The sequence below is a fragment of the Neurospora tetrasperma genome (assembly GCF_000213175.1).
Source record: "Neurospora tetrasperma FGSC 2508 unplaced genomic scaffold NEUTE1scaffold_3, whole genome shotgun sequence".
NCBI lineage: Eukaryota > Fungi > Ascomycota > Sordariomycetes > Sordariales > Sordariaceae > Neurospora > Neurospora tetrasperma.
In genome coordinates this window covers 1183747-1211633 of record NW_009799101.1, presented here as the reverse complement: position 1 = coordinate 1211633, position 27887 = coordinate 1183747, and the positions used below count along the sequence as shown (strand labels likewise).

General features: G+C 52.9%; 8 protein-coding genes across 8 annotated transcripts; 6 read left to right on the top strand and 2 right to left on the bottom strand.

Annotated features, from left to right (window-relative positions):
* Window positions 1–573: 573 nt before the first annotated feature.
* Window positions 574–2022, top strand: NEUTE1DRAFT_116836 (cysteine synthase; the record flags this gene model as incomplete). Its single annotated transcript, XM_009852308.1, has 2 exons — window positions 574–800; window positions 890–2022. 2 exons carry the CDS (start codon window positions 668–670, stop codon window positions 1885–1887), a joined length of 1131 nt encoding a protein of 376 aa, XP_009850610.1.
* Window positions 1987–3634, bottom strand: NEUTE1DRAFT_62445 (uncharacterized protein; the record flags this gene model as incomplete). Its single annotated transcript, XM_009852307.1, has 2 exons — window positions 1987–3252; window positions 3377–3634. 2 exons carry the CDS (start codon window positions 3510–3512, stop codon window positions 2177–2179), a joined length of 1212 nt encoding a protein of 403 aa, XP_009850609.1.
* A 375-nt stretch (window positions 3635–4009) lies between these two features.
* Window positions 4010–5112, top strand: NEUTE1DRAFT_129431 (uncharacterized protein; the record flags this gene model as incomplete). Its single annotated transcript, XM_009852306.1, has 2 exons — window positions 4010–4170; window positions 4254–5112. The coding sequence occupies 2 exons, from the start codon at window positions 4029–4031 to the stop codon at window positions 4886–4888; spliced, it is 777 nt and encodes a 258-aa protein (XP_009850608.1).
* Window positions 5113–10288: 5176 nt separating this feature from the next.
* On the top strand, window positions 10289–13269 carry NEUTE1DRAFT_62439 (uncharacterized protein; the record flags this gene model as incomplete). The annotated part of the gene is made up of 2 exons (XM_009852305.2): window positions 10289–10403; window positions 10457–13269. The coding sequence occupies 2 exons, from the start codon at window positions 10289–10291 to the stop codon at window positions 13267–13269; spliced, it is 2928 nt and encodes a 975-aa protein (XP_009850607.1).
* A 1183-nt stretch (window positions 13270–14452) lies between these two features.
* NEUTE1DRAFT_121907 (enoyl-CoA hydratase mitochondrial precursor) lies at window positions 14453–15713 on the bottom strand (the record flags this gene model as incomplete). Its single annotated transcript, XM_009852304.1, has 2 exons — window positions 14453–15253; window positions 15429–15713. The coding sequence occupies 2 exons, from the start codon at window positions 15595–15597 to the stop codon at window positions 14523–14525; spliced, it is 900 nt and encodes a 299-aa protein (XP_009850606.1).
* A 579-nt stretch (window positions 15714–16292) lies between these two features.
* Window positions 16293–17693, top strand: NEUTE1DRAFT_81115 (RER1 protein; the record flags this gene model as incomplete). Its single annotated transcript, XM_009852303.1, has 3 exons — window positions 16293–16550; window positions 16615–17032; window positions 17104–17693. 3 exons carry the CDS (start codon window positions 16482–16484, stop codon window positions 17187–17189), a joined length of 573 nt encoding a protein of 190 aa, XP_009850605.1.
* Window positions 17694–18672: 979 nt separating this feature from the next.
* Window positions 18673–20907, top strand: NEUTE1DRAFT_62431 (uncharacterized protein; the record flags this gene model as incomplete). Its single annotated transcript, XM_009852302.1, has 2 exons — window positions 18673–18943; window positions 19006–20907. The coding sequence occupies 2 exons, from the start codon at window positions 18673–18675 to the stop codon at window positions 20202–20204; spliced, it is 1470 nt and encodes a 489-aa protein (XP_009850604.1).
* A 2525-nt stretch (window positions 20908–23432) lies between these two features.
* NEUTE1DRAFT_121903 (uncharacterized protein) lies at window positions 23433–26547 on the top strand (the record flags this gene model as incomplete). Its single annotated transcript, XM_009852301.1, has 3 exons — window positions 23433–24269; window positions 24331–24598; window positions 24651–26547. 3 exons carry the CDS (start codon window positions 23433–23435, stop codon window positions 26312–26314), a joined length of 2769 nt encoding a protein of 922 aa, XP_009850603.1.
* Window positions 26548–27887: the final 1340 nt, after the last annotated feature.

The window sequence follows — 27887 nt, the reverse complement described above, 5'->3', positions numbered from 1 at the left end:
CATCTCCAAATTTCCACTAGTGTAGAGTACCGACCTCCCTCTAAGTATAGTGTGCGGTACCTACCTCGCCTACCGACTTACATGCTCTGGGATTGTTCCCTTCCCCGCTATAACTTTTTTGGCATCACCTGTCTGATCATCAGGGCGACCAATCAACATGTTGCTGAAATCCGAACCCCACGGTTCATGCTTTGTGTTCATGTTCCTTTTTTTGGTGCAGTTACCCCGACGGGAGTTTTCCCTGTTGCTGGTACGTTGACCGCTCGCTCAGCTGCTGTTGGGCTGTTCACTGTGTTCTTCCCAAGTATGTAAGTAGTGTACCTAGATCACAATGCGAGGAGGTCAGTGACAGCGGGAATCTCGAGGTCCGATAATCGCCGCCCGGCCGCCCGGTTTCGAGACTAAGAGCTGAGGATGGCCCCACTACCCGGATTCCGTCATTCGGTACTTCCATCGGCCCCCCCACGCTTCCGTAACTGGAAACTTACGAGTCGTTAGTCGTTCTTTTCTGGTTGAAAGGAGTTGTTGTTATTTGGCTTCCTCTCTCTCTCTCTTTCTTTTGTTCTTTGCGTGACCATTGTCTGCATATCTTGCTTTACCCTGTAGCGCACGCGCACTCGTTCCTCTCCCTGCCTGCCTGCCTGCCTGCCTGCATATACGATTCCCCATGTTCCGTCACGGCGTCCGTACCTTTGCGACCACCTCTCTCCGGAGGATGGCCGCGGTCGCGCCCCAAGAGCCCTCCCAATACCTCCTTAACGTCTCCAAGGCGCAGGGTATTGCCAAGGGCTTGACCGGAGGTATGCTTCCCTTATGAATCGCATTCTCTAACACCAATTCCTCTCAAGAAAAGAACATGCCACCAACACTCACCTCTTTACCTCTTTAGCTATCGGCAACACCCCGCTCATCCGCCTCAACCGCCTCTCTGAAGAAACCGGCTGCGAGATCCTCGGCAAAGCCGAGTTCATGAACCCCGGCGGTTCCGTCAAAGACCGCGCGGCCCTGTACGTCGTCAAGGACGCCGAGGAGCGCGGCCTGCTACGGCCAGGCGGCACTGTCGTTGAGGGAACCGCCGGCAACACCGGTATCGGCCTGGCGCACGTGTGCCGCTCCAAGGGCTACAAGCTCGTCATCTACATGCCCAACACGCAGTCGCAGGGCAAGATCGACCTGCTCCGCCTGCTGGGCGCCGAGGTGTACCCTGTGCCCGCCGTCGCGTTCGAGAACCCGGAGAACTACAACCACCAGGCGCGCCGGCACGCCGAGCGCTTGGACAATGCCGTGTGGACGAACCAGTTCGACAACATTGCCAACCGGAGGGCGCACATCGAGACGACCGGCCCCGAGATCTGGGCGCAGACGGGAGGCAAGGTCGATGCCTTCACTTGCGCGACGGGCACCGGTGGAACGTTTGCGGGTACGACGAGGTATCTAAAGGAGATTTCGGGCGGCAGGGTCAAGGCTTTCTTGGCTGATCCTCCCGGAAGTGTGTTGCACTCGTACTTCAGCTCGGGCGGCAAGCTGATTGAGCGCAGCGGGTCGAGCATCACCGAGGGCATTGGCCAGGGCCGTATCACCGACAACCTGAAGCAGGATGTGGACTTGGTGGATGGATCCATGACCATTAGCGACGAGAAGACCATTGAGATGGTGTACAGGTGTCTGGACGAGGAGGGTCTGTACCTTGGCGCCAGCTCGACCCTCAACGTTGTTGCGGCTAAGGAGGTTGCGGAGAAGCTCGGAAAGGGATCGACGGTTGTGACGATGCTGTGCGATGGTGCCTACAGGTATGCGGACCGGTTGTTCTCGAGGAAGTGGTTGGAGCAGAAGAACCTTTTGGGCGCGATCCCCGAGCACTTGCAAAAGTACATCGTTCTGCCATAGTCGGGATAGAAAGAGGGAACATAAACAAATAAACAAACAAACAAACAGGAAAAAAGCGACAGACGGTTTATTGTACATAGCAGGTAGTTGGGTATCGTTCATGAAACAAAAAAAGTTTCAGGGTTCTCTTGTCTACTTTTTGTGCCATTTGTCAACTCATGGTATCTTACAGTCCGTCATACATCCTACATATACAAAGCTAGTCGCCTATACGTACCATACCTCGCGAGAGTATGACGAGAGAAACATGGGGAAACAGCTCGTTCTGTTAATCATTGCCTACAAGCGTTTATTTCTTTCCACCCACAACCATCTCGTAAATCTTCTGGCCGGCCATGCCGTCGTCAACCTTGGCATAGGCCAACTGGCTCTCAGCCTCGACAGCAGTGGCCCTGTTGATCAACTGCGCCGCCAGCGGGCCATGGCCGAGCTGTCCGACAATCTTGGCCGCATTCTTCAAGGCCTGGAGAGTGAAACTAGCATAGCGAAGGTGCACTTGGGGCTTGATGAGGTACCGGAGATCGACCCTGGCAACGTAGGCCTCATCCGTGTACATGTCCAAGAGGGCCTTGTCTGCGGGCCACAGCCTCACCAGCTGCTCGGCATACTTGACCAGGTTCTTGACGTCGTTGGCGCTGTTGAGCTGCTGTTCCGAAGTCTGTCCGGTTACCGCGCGGCGAGCAGCGAGCTCGGCCGTCAAGTTTAGCCTGGCGGCGAGGAACTGAGGGTCGCGGTGATACGGGAACCTCGTAAGGGCCTGCTGCCTCTTGCGGTCCTTGCTCATGTGTCTCTCGTCGCCCTCCAGCGCGTCCAGAATCTCCTGAACCTCCCTAAGCGCCTTGCGCGTCTCTGGCTCGCTGTAGTCGCTCTTCCACGCGAAACGCTGGATCCAGAACAGGAGCTCGTTGACGGTCTCGTGGCGCTCGAGAGTGAAGCCGGTGCGCTTGACGTCGCGGACCATGTTGAGAATGAGCTGCAGATGGCCGGCCTTGCATGCTTTCCGGACTATCTGGGCAGAGAGCCAGTATGGGAGTTTGCGGTTCGCGCGGTGCATACCCTCGAGGAGGCCGGAAAGGTTGGCAAAGTCACCGCCGTTCTTCATGCTCAGGAGGGCGGCCCGGATGTTCTTGGGGGTGTTGGGCATGTCCGTCAGCATGTTGATGTAGCTGAACCTTTGGGGCTGGCCATCGATCTGGATGGTGACGGGATCGTGCGCAAGCTCCTTCTCATACTTCTTGTTGAAGATCTTCTGTCGTAGTTCGGGCGGCAGGTAGGTGGGAAGAATGACCTTTTCACGGAGGGTCTCGAGGGCTTCCTTGAGTTCGGGGGACGAGGTCTTGTTGAAGGAAACGACGGGGTAGGTGGCTGTAGGCGGAGGAGGTGTTAGCAAGCCTGGATGAAGACAGTCATGTGGTAACTGCCATGAAGCCGAGCGCGTTTGAGCGCATTTGCGTATCGAGCTCTTAGCGACAAAGCGACAGATGGCGACAGATTGGTTGGGAGGACATGCCTTGGCGAGGTACGGTCGACGACAAGCATCTGGATTGCTGCGCGGGCTTCGAAAGAGCCTCGGGGACTGCCCTGCACCCTACCCGAAGGGCATGCTGGGGAGCTCTGCCGGCCATGTTGATGTGCGGTCGATCGGAGTTAGTGGGACGCGACCGGACTCGGAGGGGACGGAGGACGAAGAGGAGAGTCGGGGGGAGTTGGAGGCCAGAGACCGGAGTCGACTGGAGACAGGAACCGGCGGACGGATGTAAATAAAAGTGGTTCTTCGATGTTGAATTCGCGACCCCAACCGTGCGAGCGGACCCAAGAGAGGCGTGGAGGGGATTGTCGCCAAGGGAAAAGCGCAAGACAGCCCGCCGTCAAAAAGTAGCACCCCTGTAGCCAAAAATCAGGTCTGTGATTGGTCACTACACGTTTTTATGGGCCGTGTACCTTGCACAAGGCCAATCGGGAGCCAGTACGGGTCCTGCTCGAAGATCCATTTTCCAACGTCTTGTGCAGCCTGCCCGCCCCGGGTCCCGCGAATTCGACCTTTGGCCGTGGAGGAGAGCTGCCACTGCTTCGCCAATTCCACTTCTGGCGGTCCAGAGAGTCCGACTCCGAGTCCGGGACACCGCACACGACAACACACCATGAACGTGACAGCACCGCTCTCCCGACGGCCTCTGGGCTGCCTCAAGGCCGGCCTATGCCAGTCCCTCGTCCGGGGCTATGCGACAGCCGTCGCTGCTTCCACCACCCAGTCTACCGGCGCCCTGCCCGATCACAACTTTTGTACGGCCTCACGTCACTCACCATACATGTCATCCGATCTTCTGCCTACAATGACTAACCAACCTATACTTGTACTCCAACAGTCAGGATCGCCGATAAGCACACCAAAAAGACTCGCACCGCTTTCGCCGTCTTCACACCCCCCAAGAGCCCGACGACCCTTCCTCCCTCGAGCGTAGTCACCAAGTCCAAAGCCTTCAAAATCGCCAACTCGAAGCTGCCACCGCTCATGACCAAGCCTCCCTCGGACCCGATGCCGCTGTTGACCCAGCAGCAGATCGCGCGTATGGACCCGACCGGTGCGCGCACCGCCCTCTTTTCCAAGGCGCGCCATGCCGCCCGCGTCGGCGACGTGCTCATGGTGACGCACCGTCGCGGCGGCGAACCCTTTGCGGGCGTGTGCCTGGCCATCCGCCGTTCGGGCATCGACACGGCGATCCTCCTCAGAAACCACCTCGGCAAGGTCGGCGTCGAGATGTGGTACAAGATCTACAACAAGAACGTGGCGGGCATCGAGATCATCAAGAGGCGGGCCAAGCGCGCGAGACGCGCCAAGCTCATGTACATGCGCCAGCCCAAGCACGACATGGGCAGTGTTGAGCAGTACGTGTTTGCCTGGAAGAAGATGAGGAAGGTGTTGAGCAGTAAGGGCTTGACGGGCGGTGTTGGTGGTGGTGGTGGAAAGCAGAAGGGCCAGGAGTCCAAGAAGAAGAACTAAATCTTTCTGGGTCTGAATGTGCGATGCTGGATTGAGTCAGTGAGGGAGGGGATTGTTCACTGAGACTTACGGGATATCCCTCCCCTTTTGGTTGAGGAAGCTACAGTGACCTCGAAATGAGAGACAAGCCGGGATCTGTGAGAAGAGGGGACAGACGACCGCTGTGTATACCATGTACATGTATGATAAATCCCCGGGGTAAAAGAAATCTATGGTTTTTTTTTTCTACGGTCGTCCGATCTGGTTGAGTCCGTTGTGCGGCAGGGTTCGGATACCATATGAAGAGGGGGTTCTCTTGTTAGAAATGGGGTGCCAAGGTCATGGAGTTGGTCAGCGTCCAGCGCTGAGATATGGTGTACGCGCTGGTGTTCAATGAACATTGAAGCTCTAAAGGCAACTTGGCGGAAGATTTCCACTAGCCGGACGCCTTTCTTTAGGATTTTGTCTTTGTCGGGACTTTGTCGAAACTTCCTCATTGTCTGAGTTTCTTGAACTTCCACTTCAAAGACTATTCAGTTACCGACGATGATGACCGAATATGGCTCAATCCCTCTTTTAATCAATATACTTCGGTAACCCACCTAAGTGCCAGTAGCACGTTTACGCGAACAGTCAGTCCTGCTGACATGTGAACTCCAACTTTAAATTCTCCGTGTTCCCATTAGAGACTCGCTTTGACTTACACCTAATGAGGCAACCAGAGAACTCGGGTAACATGTATACAAAACAAACACTGCCACAAATGCTGTTAAGCGAACTAAGTAAGCTTATGTATACTCCGCCATGGAGTTACTGCATATGTGGTTAACAGACGTCTGCAAATCGTTTCTCATCCGGGTCTTGATCCGAGTTTTGGATCGAGATTTCATTGATCTTTTAGTTGCACTTGCAAGTACTTATTGCGGAACCAATGTTAATGTTCTTGCTTCTCGTCTAGACTTTCTTTGCTCGGCTATAGTGTACATAGGTAAAGAAGGGGGGAAGAACCTGCTCTTTCTTTCTTTCTTTCTTTCTTTCTTTTCAGTTTTTTTTCTTTCTCTTCTTCAATGCTACGTATGCATCTGCTTATGTACGGTATAGTCTCGTGAAAACCATGTTCCAGCAACTGCAAAGCCCTGGCAGATCAGACCAGAATCTCCTGTCGGTAGGTAATCAGATCGAACCAACATCAGGTTGCTTATGCTAGGTGATACCTAGGAAAGTGAGTAGAAGTACAGGAGAGTTCACAAACCATTCAGTGACCATTCAGTGGCCCGCCCATCGAGTCACAGTCCTGGCTTCTCCATCGTATGTAAGAAATACTAGGAGGAAATGTGTGACAGCGAAGGCTTCGTCTGCAGAGCATACTAATCACACATGACACACACAGCAGCTTAGCATCTCAAAAAAAAGTCATCGCTTAGATAAACGAGCCGTCCGATTGGTAGCCTGTCAGAGCTCCCGTACGGCAGTTGAAATCCGAAACCGGTAGAGGGACTGTCGAACGTCATTTGAGAAGAAAGGTGTATGCATAGTACATTTGTATTCTACACGTGAATGGACGAAAAGCTTGGCACCACCGTTCTCAACCTTAAGTACTTAGAGGGTTTAGCTACACAATAAACCCGGGAGATATCAGGGATGCTCATTCAAGCTGGTCTTTCCACATCAAGTTTTGCTTGGCGGAAATCAGAGGCTGGCGATTGGACCATGATCTTCGGGATTTAAAGCTGGGTGCGCAGGTTGCGCCTCCCGCGGTTGTGAAACGGGTCGGAGTGTGCATGGAAGGGGCGTATGAGGTTGTAGTGTACCCAGATGTAGCTTCCCTTCCATCCGGATTCCACTTGTTGGCTGTACAGGTGAATTGAATCTACTGAACCCGACGAGGGAGAAAGGAAGGACGGAGGCTCCTTTGACTGTGTACTCGAGACGACTTTGAATCTTTGGCCTCCCATTGTCAATTGTCAACTGATCAAATAGCATTGTGTCAGACATGTATTTTCCCTGAACAGTTGGATCATTCAGGCTTCCTTTCTCCAAAATTGTCGATGATCATTGTGGAGGTTAGGCTCAACTGCAGTCAAATTCCTTGACATTGGATGAGGGGTAGCGGCAACTAAGCCATCGTAGATGCGTGTGATGCGCATTGGGAGCGTGTCATCTGAACAGTGATGAGACGAGGTGGTCGTCGTCGACGCCGCTTGACCAGTGAGTCCCATCTCCACCAACCCCGGACTCTTTCCTGTGGTCTAGAATTTGTACCCAGGAACCTTCTATGTACAACGAATGAGTATCGCGCAATGCGCCGTCAATGAAAGCCTTTGTCAACCTCACTGCCCGTGAAAACAAAGTGGTGGAAGTTGCTGACCGCAAGATCGCTCGAACCCTGTCAGCTCACTGCAGCTTCCGTCGCTTCCATTTCCACAGCCCAACTGCTTGCATCGCAATGCTCAGCCTTTTCCGCGGTTGCTTGCAAGGATGCTATTCTAGGTAATTGCTATCAAACCCGACCTGCACTCCGGTTGCTGCCGCTGCCGCTGCGGCGTTGCCGTTTGATGAGATTGCTTGTCTCCTTCCAGGGTTTCCAACTCCCAAGGTTGTTTAGCGGCGTCACAACCTTATGCCTTCAGTCAATATGCAAAGGGAAAACTGCAGTGTTTCGGCCTTTTGCTGATCTCCTTGATAAGAGATTGAGATTCGAATCGCTATTGGATGCCATTGATGAATGCAAGTAACCTCGCTTTTTTAAACCCGACCCGACCTTCAAGTCATCACCCGCAGACTAGTCGATGGCCCGGTGTCTCTGGGGGATCCTCCTGGGTTTATTACTTGGCAAGCTTGGTCACTGTTTCACACAGCCAGCCAACCCGAACTGACTCATCACCGTCGACTCGAATGTCATTGTGTGCCCGACGATGACCGGCTCGGCGGATGACCTTGACGGTGACTGTCGTGGAGTGGTGAGGTTTGCCGGCAATGGTGGTCTTTGCCTATTGAAGTCCCCCCCGTCGGCTCGGGTTGTGCGAGGCCTAAGCCACCCCCAGTCCCGGAGGGATGCCTTAGTAAAATCTCCACCATGGCTCGATGATGCTTGGCCCTTGCTTGGCCGGGGTTGGGGACGGGGAAGAGGAGCGAACAGCGAATATACACATCAGCCCTGGTAAGTTCGTTAGCTTGGTACCTACAGACAGGGGTTTTAAGCAGGGGAGACGGGGAATGTAACAGCCCGCTGAAAGTACCCTATTAATACCCTATGATTATACTGATTATAGAGGGTGTGCCGGGTAATTCTAGTAGTTCTCGTTGGAGGCGAGGGTTTGTGTATGGGTGGTTGAATCCCTCCTATCAACCGATTCTCACTTTGGAATCAGGCCATTTAAACCAATCAGAACTCGTAGATAGACCAGTCCCGCCCTGCAACCCCCCCTGTTACCCCCTTGTAAGAAGATGTGGGGCGTGTATGGCGCTAACAAACTTTTAAGGACTGATGTGTAGTGTGCGCTACATACATAGTGGCTCATGCGGCCCTTGTCAATGTACACTACCGCAAAGACTCGGGCCATTAACTTTCAACTTGACTGGAAATCAGACATAATCAGACATACATATGCACGATTCTATACATGTTTTACTCGCCAAAAATAGAGGGGGATATGTATTGCCTCTCCGGAGCATAGTAGATTCCGTTTTTCTGATGTCCTGCCCTTTCCCACTTATCTTCAAGAGCGCTGGAGGGTGGGGAAATTGAAAATCACTGTCCTGCATACAATTGCTGGTGGGCGTGAATGTGTTGCAGTATGCTTACAGTACCTACACTAAAAGACTATGCCTAAAATTTTCCAGGAAAGTTGAAAGTCAATGGCCCGAGTCTTTGCGGTACCTACACTAGTGACAGTCTGTGCTCTTTTCAATTTGGCACCCCGCCGGCGTCGTTCCCCGTCATAAAGCCCCGGATGTGTTCTTTGTTGACCCGGGAGCCCAAGATCCTTTACATCCCACGAGTACCCTTTCTGACTTGTCTTTCTCTTTCTCGTCCCCCTCTTTGACAATCAGATTTACTGTATCAACTCACGACTCGTTACAAACCCCACGTGCTTCCTGAAACTGGAACAGTGCTCGACTTCATGGTTCAACAAGCGGGACTATAGAGTGTTATATATGCATGCGCTAGCGCACCCTTGAGCCGTTGTGGACCCGCTTGATGCAACTCGCCAGCCCCCTCCGACAGGCTAGAATTCGAACTTTTTTCTCCATCGGCTTTTTCCATCAGTCGACCAGCAATAACCCTGATTCTTGGCTGGGACCACCCGATTTTCAACACCACCAACCCTGCAAAGACCGGTTTACGGAGTGCTTCCCTTCTTCTACCGTCACCCGCCCCTGTGGGCTTGGCGGCAACCTTCTTTGACACTCTCTTCGCTCCGAGTTGTTGGCCTTCTCTGGAATCTAGTGTAGCATCTGGGTCTTGTTCTTGGCTTTTGCTTGGCATTGTAAGTAACGGTGCCTACCACTTTGCTTTCTGCTGTGGTGTGCTCGTCCTCATCGAACTTTTTTGACGATCGGGTCAAGTCAACATTCGGATTGCGCCTCGACCAGCTCTGAGGCCATCCGAGACACAAAACAAACTCCTCTGAGGGCTTTAAAATCAGCCCCAGGTCCGGAAATAAGACAAGGAAAGAAAAAAAAAAGCCCTCGGTTGCTGGTCCAGTCCTGTCCACAACTTGAAGTCTCCATTCCTGCCACCCGCACGCACCTTCCTTCTCGGCCAAACCCCCCCCCCCCCTGGACTGGAAACGGCAACGGAAACTTTTAGTCTTCATCTCTTCAGTCGAAGCCACCAAAAAGCGACGACTGAACTGGAGCCTCTCGTATTCACTCTATAGGACGAGTGAATACCATTACTTCATACCAATTCAATTCCCTCCTCCTTCTGTCTCCCGACCCGCCCCAGACCTTATCATTGGACCCTTGCTACCTCTACCCTACTCCTACCTATATCATTCTTTATTTCAATTGCTCTTCTCCCTCAAATACCCCAGATCCGCCCCTCCATGACATATGCTCTGATGCCGTTGTCCTAATCCAGTAATCCTTTTCGTTGATCTCCCAACCGTCTGTCACCACGCCACCCTGCCACACCCTTGAGCAGACCCTGACACGCCGAGACATCGATCGACCTTCTCTTTTTTTTTCTATCTCTTACTTCTACTACATACTGGCAGGACAGGATATTAGTAGCTTCCCAGAGGCACATCACCGTTTGCCGTTTCGGCCTCTGCGTCGATTTCAGGCGATTCCGGTGCCGTCTCCGTCCTTGTTTCTCCAACCCCCAGTCCCCTATCCCTTATTGCCTGACGACATCCTTCACCACTCAGGGGCACATTTTCACCATAATACCACCTCCCGCGATTGTCGCCCACCATGGAACGACTTCGCAGTACAGCCCAGGAGAAATGGGCGTGGATATGTCACCATATTGGTTTTCGGCCCAGGAAACTGATGACCGAAGGCCACTTCCAGTATCAAACAGTACACTGTAAGTTCCTATCCCTTCCCCTTGAACATTGTTTCCATGCTAACTGTGAATAGATACCCTCATTATTGGCCTCACAATAGTCGGGTCAATTCTTATTTACGCCTCCCACAGGGGTCAAATCGCCTATGTCGACGCCCTCTTCTTCGCTGCTGGGGCGTGTACCCAGGGCGGCCTCAACACCATTGATGTTAACCTGATCAACACCTTTTCCCAGGCCGTCATCTTTTTGCTTGCCATGCTCACTAACCCAATATCAATCGGCTATTACACGGTTTCCCTACGAAGGTATTGGTTCGAAAAGAAGTTGCAGACCATTGTCCAGGACGCCAAGCAGCGGAGAGGCACGATTTCAAAGTCAAAATCGCAGATGCGGACCGACTTTCTATCACAGGCGGAAAGAGGTGTTGCTGGCCGAGAGATCACCGTCATGCACGGTTCTGGTAGTCCACGCATGACGAACGACGGCATCTTGCTGGGCTCGTTCCAGAAGCCCACGTACGACAGCCGCGCGCCCCCCGATCAGCGAGATCCGGATCAGCCCGAAGATACCCGTCGACAGCCTGAAATCAGGTTCGCCGGCACCGTGAAGAAGAGCGATGGACTTGGCTTGGATGCGATAAAGCTTCCTCGGTCGGACGAGGAGCATATCGCCATTCTTGAGCGACAGCGCAACCGAGACGACGAGGTGCTTCGAATTCCCGGTCCAAGAGACATGGAACGAGGCGCTAAGCCTAGACGGGTCGATGATTCTGCCGAGGAGGATGACCGCGAGCCAGCTCAACCTACGCCCATGGTGACGCTCAATGGCCGCGCACAAGCCATCACCATCGAGGAGCCCGACAGGAATAAGTTATACGAAACGCTGACGGAAGATTTTGTCGACGATGCCAAGACTTTCACCCACTCTTTCGTGCCGCAACTCAACCATCTCAAGTTCAGGAAGAACACACGGGCCCCTACCAGGAACCGTGGTGACGAGGAGGCAGACCCCAAACTGCAGCGGTCAAATTCGAGAATGTCTAGGCGCCCATCGCTCTCAGCCATGAGGTCGGCCTTTACCAAAGACAAGATGGAGCCGACGCCCTACCTCAGCTGGGAACCGACACTGGGACGCAACTCCCAATTCCACGACCTGACGGAAGAGCAACGCGAGGAGCTGGGAGGTATCGAGTACCGTGTCTTGAAGTTGCTGCAGAAGATCATTCTCTGCTACTTCTTCGGTTTCCTTCTATTGGGACTTGTCGGTTTGCTGCCGTGGATCCTCCATGAGGACCGCTGGGGTCAGGTTGTCGACCAGGCTGGCCAAAGCAGAGTCTGGTGGGCCTTCTTCACCGCGAACTCTGCTTTCATGGATCTGGGCCTTACCTTGACCCCCGACAGCATGAACTCGTTCAATACCGCTGTCTGGCCCTTGCTGTTGATGATCTTTCTCATCATCATTGGCAACACCGGCTTCCCCGTCATGTTGCGGTTTATCATTTGGGTCATGTCCATCGTCGTACCGCGCGACTCGGGCCTCTACGAGGAAGTGCGATTTCTGCTTGATCATCCTCGTCGCTGCTTCATTCTCCTCTTCCCGTCTGGGGCAACGTGGTGGCTCCTTTTCATTCTGATCGGGCTCAATTGTGCTGACGTTGTCTTCTTCGTCGTCCTGGACTTGGGATCTGGGCCTGTCGACGCCTTACCTGGCGGTATCAAGGTCCTCAATGGGCTCTTCGAGGCAGCCTCAACGAGGACAGCTGGTTTTTCCTGCATCAACCTCGCGGTTCTGCACCCGGCCGTCAAGGTGTCGTACATGATCATGATGTACATCAGTGTCCTCCCCATCGCCATGTCGATCCGTCGCACAAACGTGTACGAGGAGAAGTCTCTGGGCATTTACAACAATCCTGAAGGTGAGGAGGAATCGGCTTCTCCGTCCAGCGATTTGTCCTACATCGGCTCGCATTTGCGTCGCCAGCTCTCTTTCGATTTGTGGTTTATTGCTCTCTTCTTCTTCATGCTCGCCATCTCGGAAGGCACGCGGATCATGGACGGCGACACCGATATGTTCGCGCTCATGTTTGAGGTTATCAGCGCCTACGGTACAGTCGGCATGAGTCTTGGTTTTTCCACTGGTAACGCCTCTCTATCGGCCATCTTCAGCACCACAGGAAAGGTGTTCATTATCATGACGCTGATCCGAGGTCGGCATCGTGGTCTTCCCTACGGCCTTGACCGTGCCATTGTCCTTCCCAAGGAGCTGAACAGCAGCTCTTCCGAGGACGACGGGGTCGAAAGACAGCGTTCACACACGTCTGCCATGAGTACTGGCCGTGATGCCTGGAGCACCACCAGCAGGACGAGCCGCAGGCGTCACTGGCGCCAACGTAGCAACGACATTGGCAACCAGATCTTTGGCGCTCTGCTCCATCCAGGGCCGCCCAGGGCCGCCATGCCGCTGGATGGACACCGTCCCCACCACGTTCCTCACGCGCAAACCTGGCACCCTGTCCACTTTGGTTCCGTCGGTAAGGCGCGGCCCTTGAATAGAGACTCGCATCACGGAAGCGTTGGCAGTCAGGGCGTCACCGGCCTTGGAGGTGGTGGCGGCGTTAACGGCGTCGGTAGCGGTGGTGGAGACGGCATCAACCCTAATGGCTGGCATAGCATGCGTAGGAGAGCAACGAATCCGGAGCAACACCGCGAGGAGACGATCCACGAGGGCTTCCCGTTCCCATCTGACTCGGACCGCCGGCCTGAGTCCGATCAGAATACACTGACGGACCCGCCAAGGCTGGGAGTGGGAGTGGATCATAATCTGAAGTTGATGAAGCGCAAGTCGGAGCCCAGTTTCCCGTCCACTCCTACTGATTTCAGCGAGTGATGGATGTTTCTTGTTCCTATGGTGAGGAGGAGGAGTTTAGGGTTTTATTTCTTTCTTCACTCATACATACCTCTCTTCTTACGTATGGTGTTTTCTTTTCGGTCTTCTTCAACAATGATACCACGATTTTTTTCTTTTTTTTCGGTGTTAGAGAGGGGAAAAGGGAAGGAAGGGTACACATGATATAATATGGTACGATATGGTATGATACGATAATCCCCCTGGTTTTTGGTGTCTCGACATACACATATCATATTCGACTCATTTGCATTGGTACACTACACATTACGCTGCACATTACACATCACACATCACATTACATCACACCGGCGACAAGCGAGGCGTTTTTTTTGTTTGTTTTTTTTTCATCTACAGGACATGTGCAGCTTCATGAGACGAAAAAATTTCGAAGGGCGGAATTGCTCTTCTAGATCCGCATATATACGTTGCGCGCCTCACCGGCTTGTTTTGGCTTGGCTAGGCTTGGCTTCTTAGAGGATACATAACTTATTAGAAGACGAACGGAACTTTTTACAGAGAAAGGAAAGCGAGCAATGTTAAGATTTTAATATGCTTGAAGAATCTCTGATAGACGCTACACATAGCTCGCCATCCGCCGCCACATAGGCATACAGACATAGTACATGTTTTTTGGGGGGAGAAAGGTAGAATAATAAGTCTTATTCGAACACCTCAAGCAGTACTTTTGTTTGTTTGTTTGTTTGCAGCTTGTCGGTGTTGCTGACTCAGTGTCGAACAACTGTATCTGTCGCTGTCGCTGTCTCTCGAAGACGTCCTTGCTTGTCTAGGTGGGTTGGTAAGTGATGGGTTTGTGTTGATGGGTAATTGTGTCGTGTAAGAGATAACCCCAGGTTTATATGGTTTAGGAGAGTGGGTGGTAGGTTATTGTGTTGGCAGTGTTAGTGAGGTAAGCAGTTTTGTTTTGTTTTGTATTGTTTTGGCTTTGCTTTGGCTTTGCCTTGGCTTACTTGTTTTGGTTGATCTCATCCAAAGTTGGATGAGACGTGTGTTAATGCTTACAAACTACTACTTTCTAGGTAGGAATTGCGTAGTTGGGAATAATATCTGATTGTTGAATTCACATTCGCTGCTGTCCCGTTTTGATATTGTGAATAGAAGGGAAGGAGGGAAGGAGGTTGGAGATGTTATGCATAGCGGGCTTGAGGGTAATCACAAATCTTCATTTCTCTTCTAACCTAAACATACAACTGTCCTGTCCAACCAGTCATACATTACTCATCAACCCACTTGGCCTTGCCCTTCTCCGCAAAAGCCTTCATTCCAATCTTCTGATCCTGGCTTCCAAACAAGGCATGGAACATGCGCCTCTCATACTCTACTCCATCCCTCAGTCCAACCTCCTGGCTCTTGTTAACCACCTCCTTCGCCGCCTGCACCGCCACCTTGCTATATCCCGCAATCGTCTCTGCCGTCTTGAGCGCCTGCTCCATCAATTCCTCATAGCTATCAAATGCCCTCGCCGCAACTCCCCACCTCTCCGCCTCCTCACCACTGAAGCTCTTTCCCGTGAGAATCAGCTCCATAGCCTTGCTCTTCCCCACCGCCCTCGTCAGCCGCTGGGACCCGCCCGCACCGGGGATCGTGCCCAGCTTGATCTCGGGTTGGCCAAAGTTGGCCGTCTTGGTGCAGTAGATGATGTCCGTCATCAGAGCCAGTTCGCAGCCGCCGCCGAGGGCGTGGCCGGAGACGGCGCCGATGATGGGCTTCTTGACGGTGAAGGTCAGGTTGGACCAGGACTCGATGAAGGAGTCGAGGAAGGCCTTGGAGAAAGTCAGGGGGGCCATCTCCTTGATGTCGGCGCCGGCGGCGAAGGCGCGCTCGGAGCCGGTGAGGACGATGGCGCGGATGGTGGGGGATTGTTGGAAGGAGAGGAGGGCCGAGTTGAGTTCGGTGATGAGCGGGGTGGAGAGGGCGTTGAGGGCTTTGGGGCGGTTGAGGGTTACTGTCCGGTGAGGGTGGGTTTGGTTAGTCTTGGGCTTCGAGGTTTAGGAGGGTATAGGGAAGGAAAAAGAGGAGGTTCTTTGGAGTTCGATGGATTCATGTTCCCATTTAATGGGGACGGACATCATTGCGTGACGATTGGGTGTATCTAGATGAAGCAAAGGGTGTTTGTTTACCTTGACCGACACCAGGACGGGGCTCGGAGACCTGGATAAACTCATACTGGCTCTCGGCAGGAGTAGAATAGGCACGGGCAGCCGCAACACGGGGAAGGGTAGCGGGCTGGAAGCGGGAGCCGGCCCGGGATAGACCCCGGAGGGTGTTGTTGAAGGCAACTGAACGCATGATTGTGGTGGGTGATTCGGTTCTATCAGACGAGTTGGTCACGGAAACAAAAAGGTCAATGGCAAGAATCCAGAAACACAACACTTGCAGCAGCAGCACAGAGCATGTAAATAAATCATCAATGACCGCAGCTTATATAAGTGAGTGACCCGTCAAACCGAGGGGTAGGTAGCTCCCGAGCTCTGATGGGCCATCCAGGTCCCCATTCCCCAGCTCCCCAATTCCCCACACGCTTGGCCTCACTGGTTATCCTCGGTCTAAACGACGTCAATTGGGGAATGCCTGTCTGTTGTCGATCCTTGCAACTGTCCTTTGCTTTTCTTGTCTTGGGGGAGCGGGCGGGCCGTTTCCACGGTTTCAAAGACGTCCATCACCAGCCACACTTTTCGGGCTGTTCGGCTTCAGGGGGGTCTGACGGGAGCTAACGAGGGAATACCATCAGCGCCACACTCCAAGAAATTCCACCCCTTTTCACGAGCCAAGTCTAGGCTTGTGTTGCGTGGCTAATGCCAGCTTTTGCCCGCCACGGAAAAGGTGTCCCTCCCCCAATCGGCGGGCCCCCGTCTTCGTCATTCCCTTGGGATAACGGCCCCTGCTTGATACGCGCAACGAAACTGGAGTGCTGTCTTACCCTACAAGGTACGGTGCCCGTGCTGCTGCTAGTGTAGTATAGTGTACAGCTACCGTCCCTACATGCGCAGTGTCCGACAATCATTTTTCCCTTCTGCCAACATCTCTCGTCTTCCCTTTGCAATCACCAACCCACGAACACCTTTCCACCTCCACCTCCCGATCAAACGGTTTTGGACACAATATATCAGCGAGACACGATCGATTAACGAAGCAAAACGAGCTACACTTACGCCCTTACCAACACCGTCGCAATGGAGACCGCGGAGGAGCCAATGACGCCTTTTGGCACTTTCACTGCACAGAGCAACAAGCTCCAGAGAGTGCGTTTACTGCTCTTGCCTCTTTGCTACTGTCATGTTGGCTAACACAGTTGGGCCCTTTCAGCAATACCAAGCACTCCTCGATCAGTCGACGCCCTATGTTACGTACCGATGGGTTGGCACCGGTGTCGCCCTGTTTCTCTTCTTCGTGCGGGTGTTCGTGGCACAAGGCTGGTACATTGTCGCCTATGCCCTCGGCATCTACCTTCTCAACCTCTTCCTCGCCTTCCTCACGCCCAAGTTCGACCCCTCGAGTGATGCGCTCGACACGGAAATGGAGGACGGCTCTGTCGGTACCCTCCCCACCAAGCAGGACGAGGAGTTCAGGCCCTTCATCCGCCGCCTTCCCGAGTTCAAGTTCTGGCATTCGGCCACCCGCGCTGTTGCCATTTCCTTCCTCTGCAGCTGGTTCGAGATCTTCAACATTCCCGTGTTCTGGCCCGTGCTGGTTATGTACTGGCTCATGCTCTTCATCCTCACCAGTACGTTGCATCGCCCCTGTCAAACTCATTCTTGTTTGAAACTTTGAACCGCAGCTAACGATATGAAACAGTGCGCAAGCAAATCCAGCACATGATCAAGTACCGCTACGTCCCCTTTACCATTGGCAAGGCGCGGTACAACAAGAACAGCAACTAAGCAGTTGTGCTGTTGCCGAAGTTGATTGATGTTGCTGAGTGTCAGATAGGGCAGCTAGTCTGTCTCTGGCCCTTTTGCGTTGTCCGGGGAGAGAAGGAAGTGTTTCGCGGGCCGAATTTAGGTCAAACGCGGTAGAAAGAAAGACAAAACTTCTCAATGTACTAATGACGGGGGAATGCGCCATGTTGATGGAGCATTTATGACGATGAGCAACTATCCTGTATATCTTTTTCATATATACTATTCTAATCTGATGCCTGGGCTGGGATACGGGATTGTTGGCCTTCTGATAGTTGTCATGACAGGCGATGGATGAACGAATGGATGGATGGATGCAAGAGGGGGTTCTGAACTATCTCACACTTGATTAGCAGTTTCACACACGCCATGAGTGAAGAGAACGGACGGACGACAACAAAAAAAAACATGGCGGTGTCTGGAAGCAGGCCATACAGGATATCACTTAGAGAGCAAAATGATTGACCATAATGACAGCTGGAATTGAATTTGCATCTGGAAATGTAAAGTTACTACAAAGTCTCTCGCCATGCCATGCTGCCAATAGTGTCAAAACCATAGCATAGCCCGATATTCAGGGGTCAATGAATGGAAATCAACAAAGTTGCAGAGAAGGGAACCTTAAGGCTGCGTGGGGCCCATTTTTTCTTTGCGGCCGGCACAGGCGCTCCTCAGTGACAGGAACCTCCAACAGAATGGAAGAAGCGTAACGAAACGTCAGCTGGGTTGAACCTCGACACTTTTTACCAACAAAAGCACCTACTAAAGCTCTCGATTGCTTTCAGTTCTTTCCAAACTGGGTCCCAATTTCCTTTTCTCAACAGCTTTGCAGTTATTTTAGCTCTGAACATCAGCTCCGGCGCAAGCTACTTGATTCGTACGGGACAAAATTGATGGGACCAACCAACATGTTGGGTAAACGAGTTCGCTACCGCTCGTCAAGGTTTAAGTAAAGAAAGAAACAAAACAAGACCGTCGCAAGACTGTATGTGATATGGATTACAACAATTCGAATGATATCGGCTAGAGTCCCATTTGGATATTTCTATCCAGGAATTGCCCAAGATTCAAGATTAAAGATGTAACAAGGACGCTTTAATGCGTAGTAAGAGCATACATACCCAAGGTATAGGTAATGTCAAAGGTCTCAACTATTTTGTCCAGGACGAGCTTGACCAACCAGTTGACCAACCACCAGCCTTGTCTTCATTTTTTGAATCCAGTGTCCCGGCCCCTGTCTGTTGGCACACACCATCCCGCAACCGCAACCGCAACGCAACCGCGCCTTCAGCTGCATCTCGACCGCGACTCACTTTCGCTGCGACCACTTTCATCACCTTGCTCTCGAAGCTCCGACTCCCGTTTAAACTCAATCCACAACCATCAATCTTAACCCGACTCGGTTTTCACAGCCACCCACATCCACACGACATCATCATATAACCACACAACACAGACAAACACCATGTCGCAACACCCACGAGGGCGCGAAGAGCGCATGATCCACCAGGATTACATCGCCAGAATCAGATATTCCAATGCTCTACCACCCCCTCCTAATCCGCCCAAGCTACTCAACATCCCCAGCACGGGCCTGTCGAGCGGCCAATACACCAATCCTGGCTTTGCCTCGCGCCTTGCGCGTGAGCAGCCCCTAAACATCGAGGTCGATGCCGAGCTCGGTATGCCTCTAGACCTGGTCGGCATGCCAGGTGTCTTTGACGGCAACGAGGATGGTGCGTACCCCTTTTTACCTAGGCGTTGATCACATGAACTAGTATACTAACACAATGGGCAGCCATCTCTGCACAGAATCCCCCGCCACCTATTCACCCACACGATCGTCTTCTCCTCAGACCACTCAACACACTCGGTAAGCCCAAGATCGGCACCGAGTCGGTATCTTTCCTCCGCCGCACCGAATATATCGCCTCAGTACAAGTTAAGAGGGACAATGTCTTCCTCAACAACCGCTCTTCCAATAGCTCCAACAAGGACAACGCCCTTAAGCGACCTCAGAAACGCAAGGCCTCTCCCGAGCCCGACAAGGGCACTCCCGCCTGGATCCGTCGCCGTATCGAGAAGAGCTTCGATATTGCCGCAGCCAATCTGGCCGACAAGACCAAGGTCAGGCATCCGACCAAGCGCAACGTCAAATGCATCGATGCTTTCCCTCTACTCCCCGACACCACGGCATTCCCCGACTCTGGTGCTTACGTGACGGTCAAGTTCACTACCAACCCCGTTAACTCGAGCGACAAGTATGATCCTCGCATGCTTGCGGGCATCTTGAAGCCCATTGAGCGGAGTGAAGCCGAAGAACAGGCCTTCCAGCTGGCGCAAGAGTTACACAATGAAGATCCACAGAACCATCCCGCCCCTAGTTCCATGATGAACTACAACCTATTTCTTCCCTCGGATGCCAAGGAAAGCAATCTTTTCCGCGCGAGATTCGACGTCGACAACCCGGACCACGACTCTGAAGGTCTATACCCACACAAGGACGGCAAGGGCCCGCACTTTGTGTTCCCCCGCCTGCGCCCCTACGAGACCTCGGCCGAGACCGAGTACGATCACGACACGAAATACAATGGCGAAGTTATCTTGGCGTTCCGCGACGACGTGGGAGAGGGCGACAGCACCACCGATCAGAGGGGCATGTATTACTATCCTATTATGCAGCGCAGCACCCTCCGGAATCAGCGCACTCGCAACATTGCACAAAAGATAGCCGACGACAGCGAGAGGTTCCCTGACGAGCTGCACGTAACAATCGATGAGCCGCATGAGGGCCTCAAGGCTGATATCAAGCAATTCGAGCTTAACCCGATCGGATACTCTGGTGTCAGCGAGGAGTACCAGGAGGAGCATACGGAGCAGCAGGGGCAAGCGGAGCATCATGATGAGGAGGAGGAGGAGGATAGGCGACGTGAGAGAGATGCTTCTGAGAGGGCGGATAGTCCCCGCCGCCACACGGATGACGAGGACGACTACTAGACATGAACCACCAAAAAAGTCAGTGAAGAGGAGAGCCCGGTGGATGGAAAAGGATGTCGTGAAGGAAGAGGCTGTCGTGGGGAAAGCGCTCACTCCAAAAAGCTCTTCTGAGGAAATTGTAAGAAAAGAGTTCAGTTCAGAAACAGAAGAGAGAGCTCTCCGTGCCGTGGGCGGCGTAACCCTCAACGTCGTTCTTGAAGGGAAGGTATTGTGGAAAGCGGCTTGTAGTCAACCCAGCATTATTACTGCAAAGGTGGCAAGGAAGGAGCAGCACATGCTTACATTGACTGGAACACAATAATAGTGTTAGACGTGATAAAAAGAGCATGACAGGGTACCTAGCATCAGTGGTACGGAATAAAATGAATTGGGTATCTTTCAGTCTCCCTATTTCCAACCCCTCTTCCATATTTCCATCTGTCCCATCACTTTCCACCCACACGATGTACCAATCTACCTCAACCCACCCAACGTCGCCAACACATCCTCCAACGCCTCCACCAGCTCCCCATCCCCAACCTTCCTCACCTTCCCCATCAGCACCCTCGCAATCCCCAGCACGGCGCTGGTAGAATGCACATACCGTCTCTGCACCCCCGGATGACTCCCCGCCAACAAAGTCGTAACAAGCTGCAGCGTAGCAACCTGGAACTCATACACCACCAGCTTGGACTCCTTGCCTACCATCTCCACGTCTTGATCGCCTTCCTCCTCCTCCTCCTCGGGAATATACCACGCCGCCACCTTGGTGACTAAATCCAACCACTCCTCTTTTGGTCCCGGCCTCTCCAGTTCAGCAACTTGCAGTAGAACGCGAACGATTTCTGTACCTCTTGCTGCCTCCGCTTCGTCCACTACTACTTCCCCAGAAGAAGAAGAAGAAGTACTAGTAGTAAACTGAAGGATCCCCACCAAATCATCAGCCAAGGCCTGCCACCCCCCATTCGCCAAGAAGCTTTCCACGCCTTTACGTTCTTCCACCAGCCCTTCCCACGCCATCAGTATCGGTCTTCGGAAATCCAACAACTTCTGGTCATTCTTCTTCTTCTGGTCAGGTTGATGACAGCTGTGGCGGTACAAATCAATAAACAAATCGCCTAACCCACTTGCTTCCTTGCGGAGCTGCTCGTTGTCGTCTTCCCGTAGCCAGATGGCCAGCGCGCGAATGGCTGCGAGGATGAGCGGGTCTTGCTCGACGCTGTCTTTCATACTTTCCCAGGAGAGAGTCAAGTGGGAGGCGCCGCCCGAGGCAGAGGAGGAGGAGTCGTTGTAAGCGGCGGAGGAGCGGGCGGAGGGGTCCAGGCCCATGGCGCCTGCTACGCTGGCGTCGTAGCGGTCTCGCAGGAATTCGAGGGTGAGAGAGAAGGTCTCGGAGAGGGAGGTGCGGAGTTTGAGGAGGAAGGTGGGGTCCGGGAGGAGGGAGTGGGAGTGGGAGTGGGACTCTGAAGAGGAGGAGGAGTCGGAGGAAGGGTCGAGGGAGCGGAGGAGGAAGCCGAGGTAGTGGGAGATGATGTTGAATGCGGAGCTTAGGCGGCGGGAGGATTGAGGGTAGGAAGGGCTGTTGAGTTGGGATAAGAGGGTCGGGGCCGTGGAGCGGATGTCGATTAGGAGAATGGAAATGAGGAGGTACGAGAAGGGTTTGTTGTCGTCGGTTGGGTTGGCTTTGGATTTGCCTTTACCGGAGGGGTCATCGGTGAAGAGCAGTTGCGGAGCGAGGGATGGGTAAACTTCCAGTAGGGCAGCAGAGAGGTTGGTATAAGCGGCGCGGCCGGCGGGGGTAGGCCGGCTGGAAACGAGGTTGCGGATGAAGAGGTTGAGAGTGGGTAGCCATTGAGGGTTTTGCGGTAGGACTTGGGGCTCGAGGCGGGGGAGCAGGTTGGCGAGAAAGTCGAGGAGGGTGACGGCGTCGGTGCCCTTGAAGGAGGAGACGAGAGCGGTGATGGTGTGGTCGATCTTGGTCCGCAGGAGGTCCTTGTCTTCGGCGGAGGAGGAGACGGATGAATTCGTGGCGTTTAACCAGGCATAGAAGAAGATGTCGAGGACCAAGGGCTGTGAGGGGGCGATCTCGATTAAAGTGGTGACGTCGTCCAGGGCGATGAAGGCTTTGGCGCCGTCTGGCGTGGTGACGAGGGCTGAGAGGGTTTCTAGGACCATCTTGGTCGTCTCGTTTGAACTGTTTCATTGTTAGTTTTGGGAATTTGTAAAGGTAAGATGAGAAGAACTCACCAGTTCAAAAGACAGGCCACCAAATGTGGTATCCTCTCGGTAAACCTCGAGTCTCGTTTATTTTCTTCGGGCACCAGAGCGGCAAAGGTGTGGATGATGGCCACGGCCAAATCTAGCATGTCCCGGGCATTCTTGTTTCCTCCCCCTTCGGACTGGGACTGCTGACGCGAGCCGGTCTTGATTAGCCGATCCAGAAACTTTGACGGAACGCTCTTCCAGAGACCGCGGACTGCCTCTTGGTTGTTTCTCAACTCTTCCGAGTTGTCGAGTACTGACTTGAGAAGGGCGAGGCCCACAAAGCGGGAGGTGTCGTCCTTTGCTCTAAGGAGTGTTTGGGCATTTTGTATGGGATCAGGCTGCCCGGTTTGTTGTTGAGTTGGTTCATTCATGACGGATTGTTGGGTTGGGTCACTCATGATATATTTGTTTGTGATGTTTGTGGTTCCTTTACGTGAGTGGGTGTTGAGTTGAGGTTGTGGATTTGGAAGAAGGATGATCGATAGATGACGAAGTTCGCAGCTTGCTGCTGGAGAGAAATTCTGTATGGGAGATTGTCCACTGTGATTCCCACACAAGCCAAAATTTCAGATTCAGTCTTGAATTCAAGAATATTTCCTATATGCTTTTCCACGTCACAATCCTCCAGAGATGAAAGTCAATGCACACACAGAAAATGGAAGAAGAGAAGGGACGTCGTTAATGTAAAGGCTTGGCATCTTCCATCAAGTGGGCTTGGGTCTTGGCAAGGTGCTTAACTCCAGAACCGCCAAGCGTTAGCAGGCTTGGCCCTGTCAATGCTGTGCATGTCCCTGATGCACCCCGATAAGAACATGCTCTTATCAGGCCTCACAGCGCCCCCATCTCACTACGCCTCACTGCTGGACAAACTCTCCTAATGAAGCTGAATGTTCGTCTCATCGCAAACACGAACAAGAGGGACGACATCCACCGGCATCTTTGTTTTGAGACGAGAATGGGAAATGCTCTGTCATTGTATTCACTATGGCTTCTAGAAGTGCGATGATGGACGACGGGTATCCTTCCAGTTCGGCAACCCCAGCAGCATTCGACAGCCAACACGAATGGGAAGAACACCGTCGCGCAACCATTGAAGATGACCGGGACGAGTTGGATCTTTTGGGCGATGATGATGACCACAACAACAATCATGACAACGACAACGACATGATCCTCGATGAGGACCCTCTGCGAGATGACCTAAACCAGCCCATGTCGTTCAAGCGCAGACAAAAAAAGCAATCCGTCTTCTCACAGCCATCGCGGCTCTTCTCAGCTTTCACTGGTGGACAATCTCCTCGGAACTCTCACGATGTACCTGGCCGACCATCACCTACGTCAAACACCCGCTTGGATGGCACTCAGTCTGGGCCAAAAGATGGCGGACCCATGGATTGGTATGTCGAAGGCCCGGGGAGGAGAGTTGGCTACGAGGACTTGACCGCCATCGACTGGATCTTCGAGTACACCAAGGAACGCTCAAGACTGCGAATGCTATCTTCCGGCTCCAACAGTCTCGTGGGCTGGATCCGCCTGCTCCTCGACAACAGCCAGGTCTGGATTGTTCTGCTGTTAACTGGTCTGGCTGCCGGTCTGTTGGCTGCCGCCATCGATGTAGCCACCGATTGGCTGGCGGATCTCAAGTTCGGATTCTGCTCAACTGTGGACGGCGGAGCCTTTCACCTGAGCAAGAGCTCATGTTGCTTGGGTTATGAGGACCATGCCCAATGCCAGGGCTGGTATCCCTGGGCCAAGGCTTTTGGTATCAATTCAGGAGGTGGCAAGTGGTTCCTTGAGTACTTCTTTTACGTATTCCTGGCAGTATGCTTCCCCCCAGAGTCCGACAAGATATGAAGGCAACCCCAGCTGATCTAAGCTACAGTTATCCTTTGCCGTTTCTGCTGCCATCTTGGTCAAGGAATATGCCATCTATGCTAAACATAGTGGTATCCCCGAAATCAAGACTGTCCTAGGAGGCTTCGTCATCCGCAGGTTTCTAGGAATCCAGACCTTGGTGACAAAGTCGCTAGGTCTTGTGCTTGCTGTTGCGTCCGGCATGTGGTTGGGCAAAGAAGGTCCCTTGGTTCATGTCGCCTGCTGTTGCGCAAACGTCTTCATCAAGCTCTTTCCAAGTATCAATAATAATGAAGGTATGTAGTGTAGTAAATCCACCTATCAACGTCCTAAGCTAACCCCCGACAGCACGCAAGAGGGAGATTTTGTCCGCAGCGGCTGCCGCCGGAATATCCGTTGCCTTTGGCTCCCCCATCGGCGGCGTGCTCTTCAGTCTTGAACAGCTTTCCTACTATTTCCCCGACAAAACCATGTGGCAGAGCTTCGTGTGTGCCATGACGGCTGCCGTTACTCTCCAGGCCCTCGACCCCTTCAGATCCGGCAAGCTGGTGCTTTACCAAGTCAAGTACTCGTCCGGCTGGCACGGCTTTGAACTTGTCCCTTTTGTCCTTCTCGGCATCCTAGGTGGCGTCTACGGCGGTCTCTTTATCAAAGCCAACATGCGCGTCGCCGAATGGAAGAAATCCACTAGGTGGCTTCCCGGTCCCGTCACCCAAGTCGCCATCGTCGCGGGCTTAACCGCCCTCATCAACTACCCCAACCACTACATGCGCGCCCAAACCTCCGAGCTAGTCTCCAACCTCTTCACCGAGTGCGCCAAGATCGTCGATGACCAATTCGGTCTCTGCAAGACAGGCGCCGCCTCCTTCGGCACCATCACCCTACTCATTTTCGCCGCCGTCCTCGGCTTCTTCTTCGCCGCCGTGACCTTCGGCCTACAAATCCCCGCCGGCATCATCCTCCCTTCCATGGCCATCGGCGCCCTGACCGGCCGTGCCTTGGGAATCCTCATGGAACTCTTCCAGCGCGCCGCCCCGAACTTTCCGCTTTTCCTACACCAATGCGAGCCCGACGTCCCCTGCATTACCCCTGGCACCTACGCCATCATCGGCGCCGCCGCCTTTCTCACGGGCGTAACCCGTATGACCGTCTCCATAGTCGTCATCACCTTTGAGCTCACCGGCGCTTTGACTTATGTTTTACCCATCATGATCTCCGTCATGATCGCCAAATGGGTCGGCGACGCCTTTTCTCGCAGAGGCATCTACGAGTCCTGGATCCACTTCAACTCGTACCCCTACCTGGACCCCAACAACTCGGGCGAAGACTTGAGCCCGCTGATCCCCGACGTGCCGGCTAGTCAAATCATGACCCGCTTGGACTCGGACCTCATCGTCCTCACTGCCACGGGGCACACGATCGCTTCACTACAGAAAATCCTCGAAACCACACCTTACCGCGGGTACCCCGTCATCTCCAACCCGCGCGACGCGGTGCTCTTGGGGTACATCTCCCGCGCCGAATTATCCTACGTTCTCTATTCTCCCGGCGGAAGAGCCTCGAACCTACCGCCTGAAACGGAGTGCTTCTTCAGTCATCAGCCGCTTGCGGACCCGTTGGCTACTCTTGACCTAAGACCGTGGATGGACCAGACGCCCCTGACCCTTCCCGGTAGGAGCCCGTTGCATCTAGCCGTGAGTTATTTCCAGAAGTTGGGGGTGCGGTATGTGCTTTTCGCGGAGAGGGGAGTGTTGCAGGGATTATTGACGAGGAAGGACGTATGGCACGTGATGAATGGGGCGGAGGAGCGGGTGAGGGATGCTGTGGGAGCAGGGGGTGCGGGGGGTATTGGTAGTGGGAGAATGGGGAGTGGGCTGGGGAGGGAGGAGGGGAGGGGAGAGAGTGCTGGGTTGTTGGGTGTTGAGAGGAGGGATTACTTTCAGGGGCAGGGCGGGACGAGGGAAGGGAGGAGTGGGAGTTTTGCGGGGAGTAGTCAGGGGAGTATATTGTAGGTTAGGATGTTGTTTGCTTGCAGATGATGATACCGAGCGGTTGGGGTGCTTATAATAGCAGTTGTAGCTTATCATGTCTCTTCAGCATCCGTCGATGTACATGAATGTTGGAGCCGGCTGGTAGTAGCATCATCTAGCGTACCTCACTTGATGACCTGGGTATAAAATTAACCGCTTGGCTGGGTACCGCAACCGTCAACTGCCAAACCACGAAAACCCAGCACCAAACATATGACCCAGTTTGGATTGAGAACGACAAGCTAAGAACACAGTAAGGGGGTTTTCAGTCTCTTCATATGTCTCGCCGTTGCTCCGAAATTCGAGTAATCACATATTTCTTTCCTCAGTCTCTTTTCACAATCGTTTTGCACGGAAACCCCGAAGTGAGAAACTCTTGGTCATCGGCGCTTAGAGTGTGTTTTGGTGCTCATAGCCTAGCAGGACTAAAGGATTCTTGTTTTTGCCACATCTCAACTCTCAAAGTTCCCCGAGTCCGTCGCAGTCAGCCAATCACATGTTATTGTACGTATACTGCGTATGTATTCGATTCCGAATCATGGGTTTGTCACAACCAAGTTATGTAGGTTTTTTTTTTCCCATTGAGGCTCAAGTGACAAGTAACAAGTGTGGTTTAGTCAACTGGATAAGTGAAGTTTTCTTTTCAAGGTCTGGTGTCAAGGTTTATGGTACAAGGTTGCCATAACAGTTGGTAAGCAATGGTAAGTGTACCTACATACGAAGACGAAGCCACATCAAACAGCACACCTCAGCACGGTAAATGAGTAATAGGTACCGAACTAGGTTAAAATAAAAAACGGACGATAATGGATAAAAGACACGTCGCTTTCATTCTCAACGGTGAACGAAAAACGGAGGTGGAGATGGGAAGAGTTGTAGTTGGGAAGAAAACAGCGAGTGGAAAAAAAAAAAAAGGAAGTGTGTTAGTAATGGTGCACCTGACATTAGGTATCTTTGGAATTCCCATCACATCTGTATATCATAATTATGTTTTCTGTCTCCGCAGATATGCCACCAAACTCGTCAGCCAAGTTAGTTATCTTACGACACCAAGATACGATGACTACTCGGCTTTTTGGTCCGGGGTATGTATAATCCGATAACTGCAAGGACCATGACAACAGCCTGTCATGCAACATAACCCAACTGACAACCACCAGAACAAGTGCACTTGTCTTATTTATTCTTGCAGCCTTACTCTCGTCTGTAGAAGTACCTCTCCTAACATACCTAGAGGTACTAAAAGCAACAAGTACTTCCAAGCACCATCCCAAAGTCCAGCAGACAACAGTGGGTGTGTGGTTCAGAGATCTGTGTAGAGAATGGGTGTCGCGTGCTTACACAGATCTCTCTCAACCACTTGACACCCACGGTTACCCACTTCCACAAGGCTGTGACTCCCATAGCAGTCAGTCACTGTCAGATTCAATGAAACCCTAGTCTAACATCCTGATCCCCCCCCACGACACGACGAACGCCTTACACTTTCGTCTTACTGACCGACCGACTGACACTCACTCTAGGTACGTGCCTAGAATGAACAAACGGTCTTGGT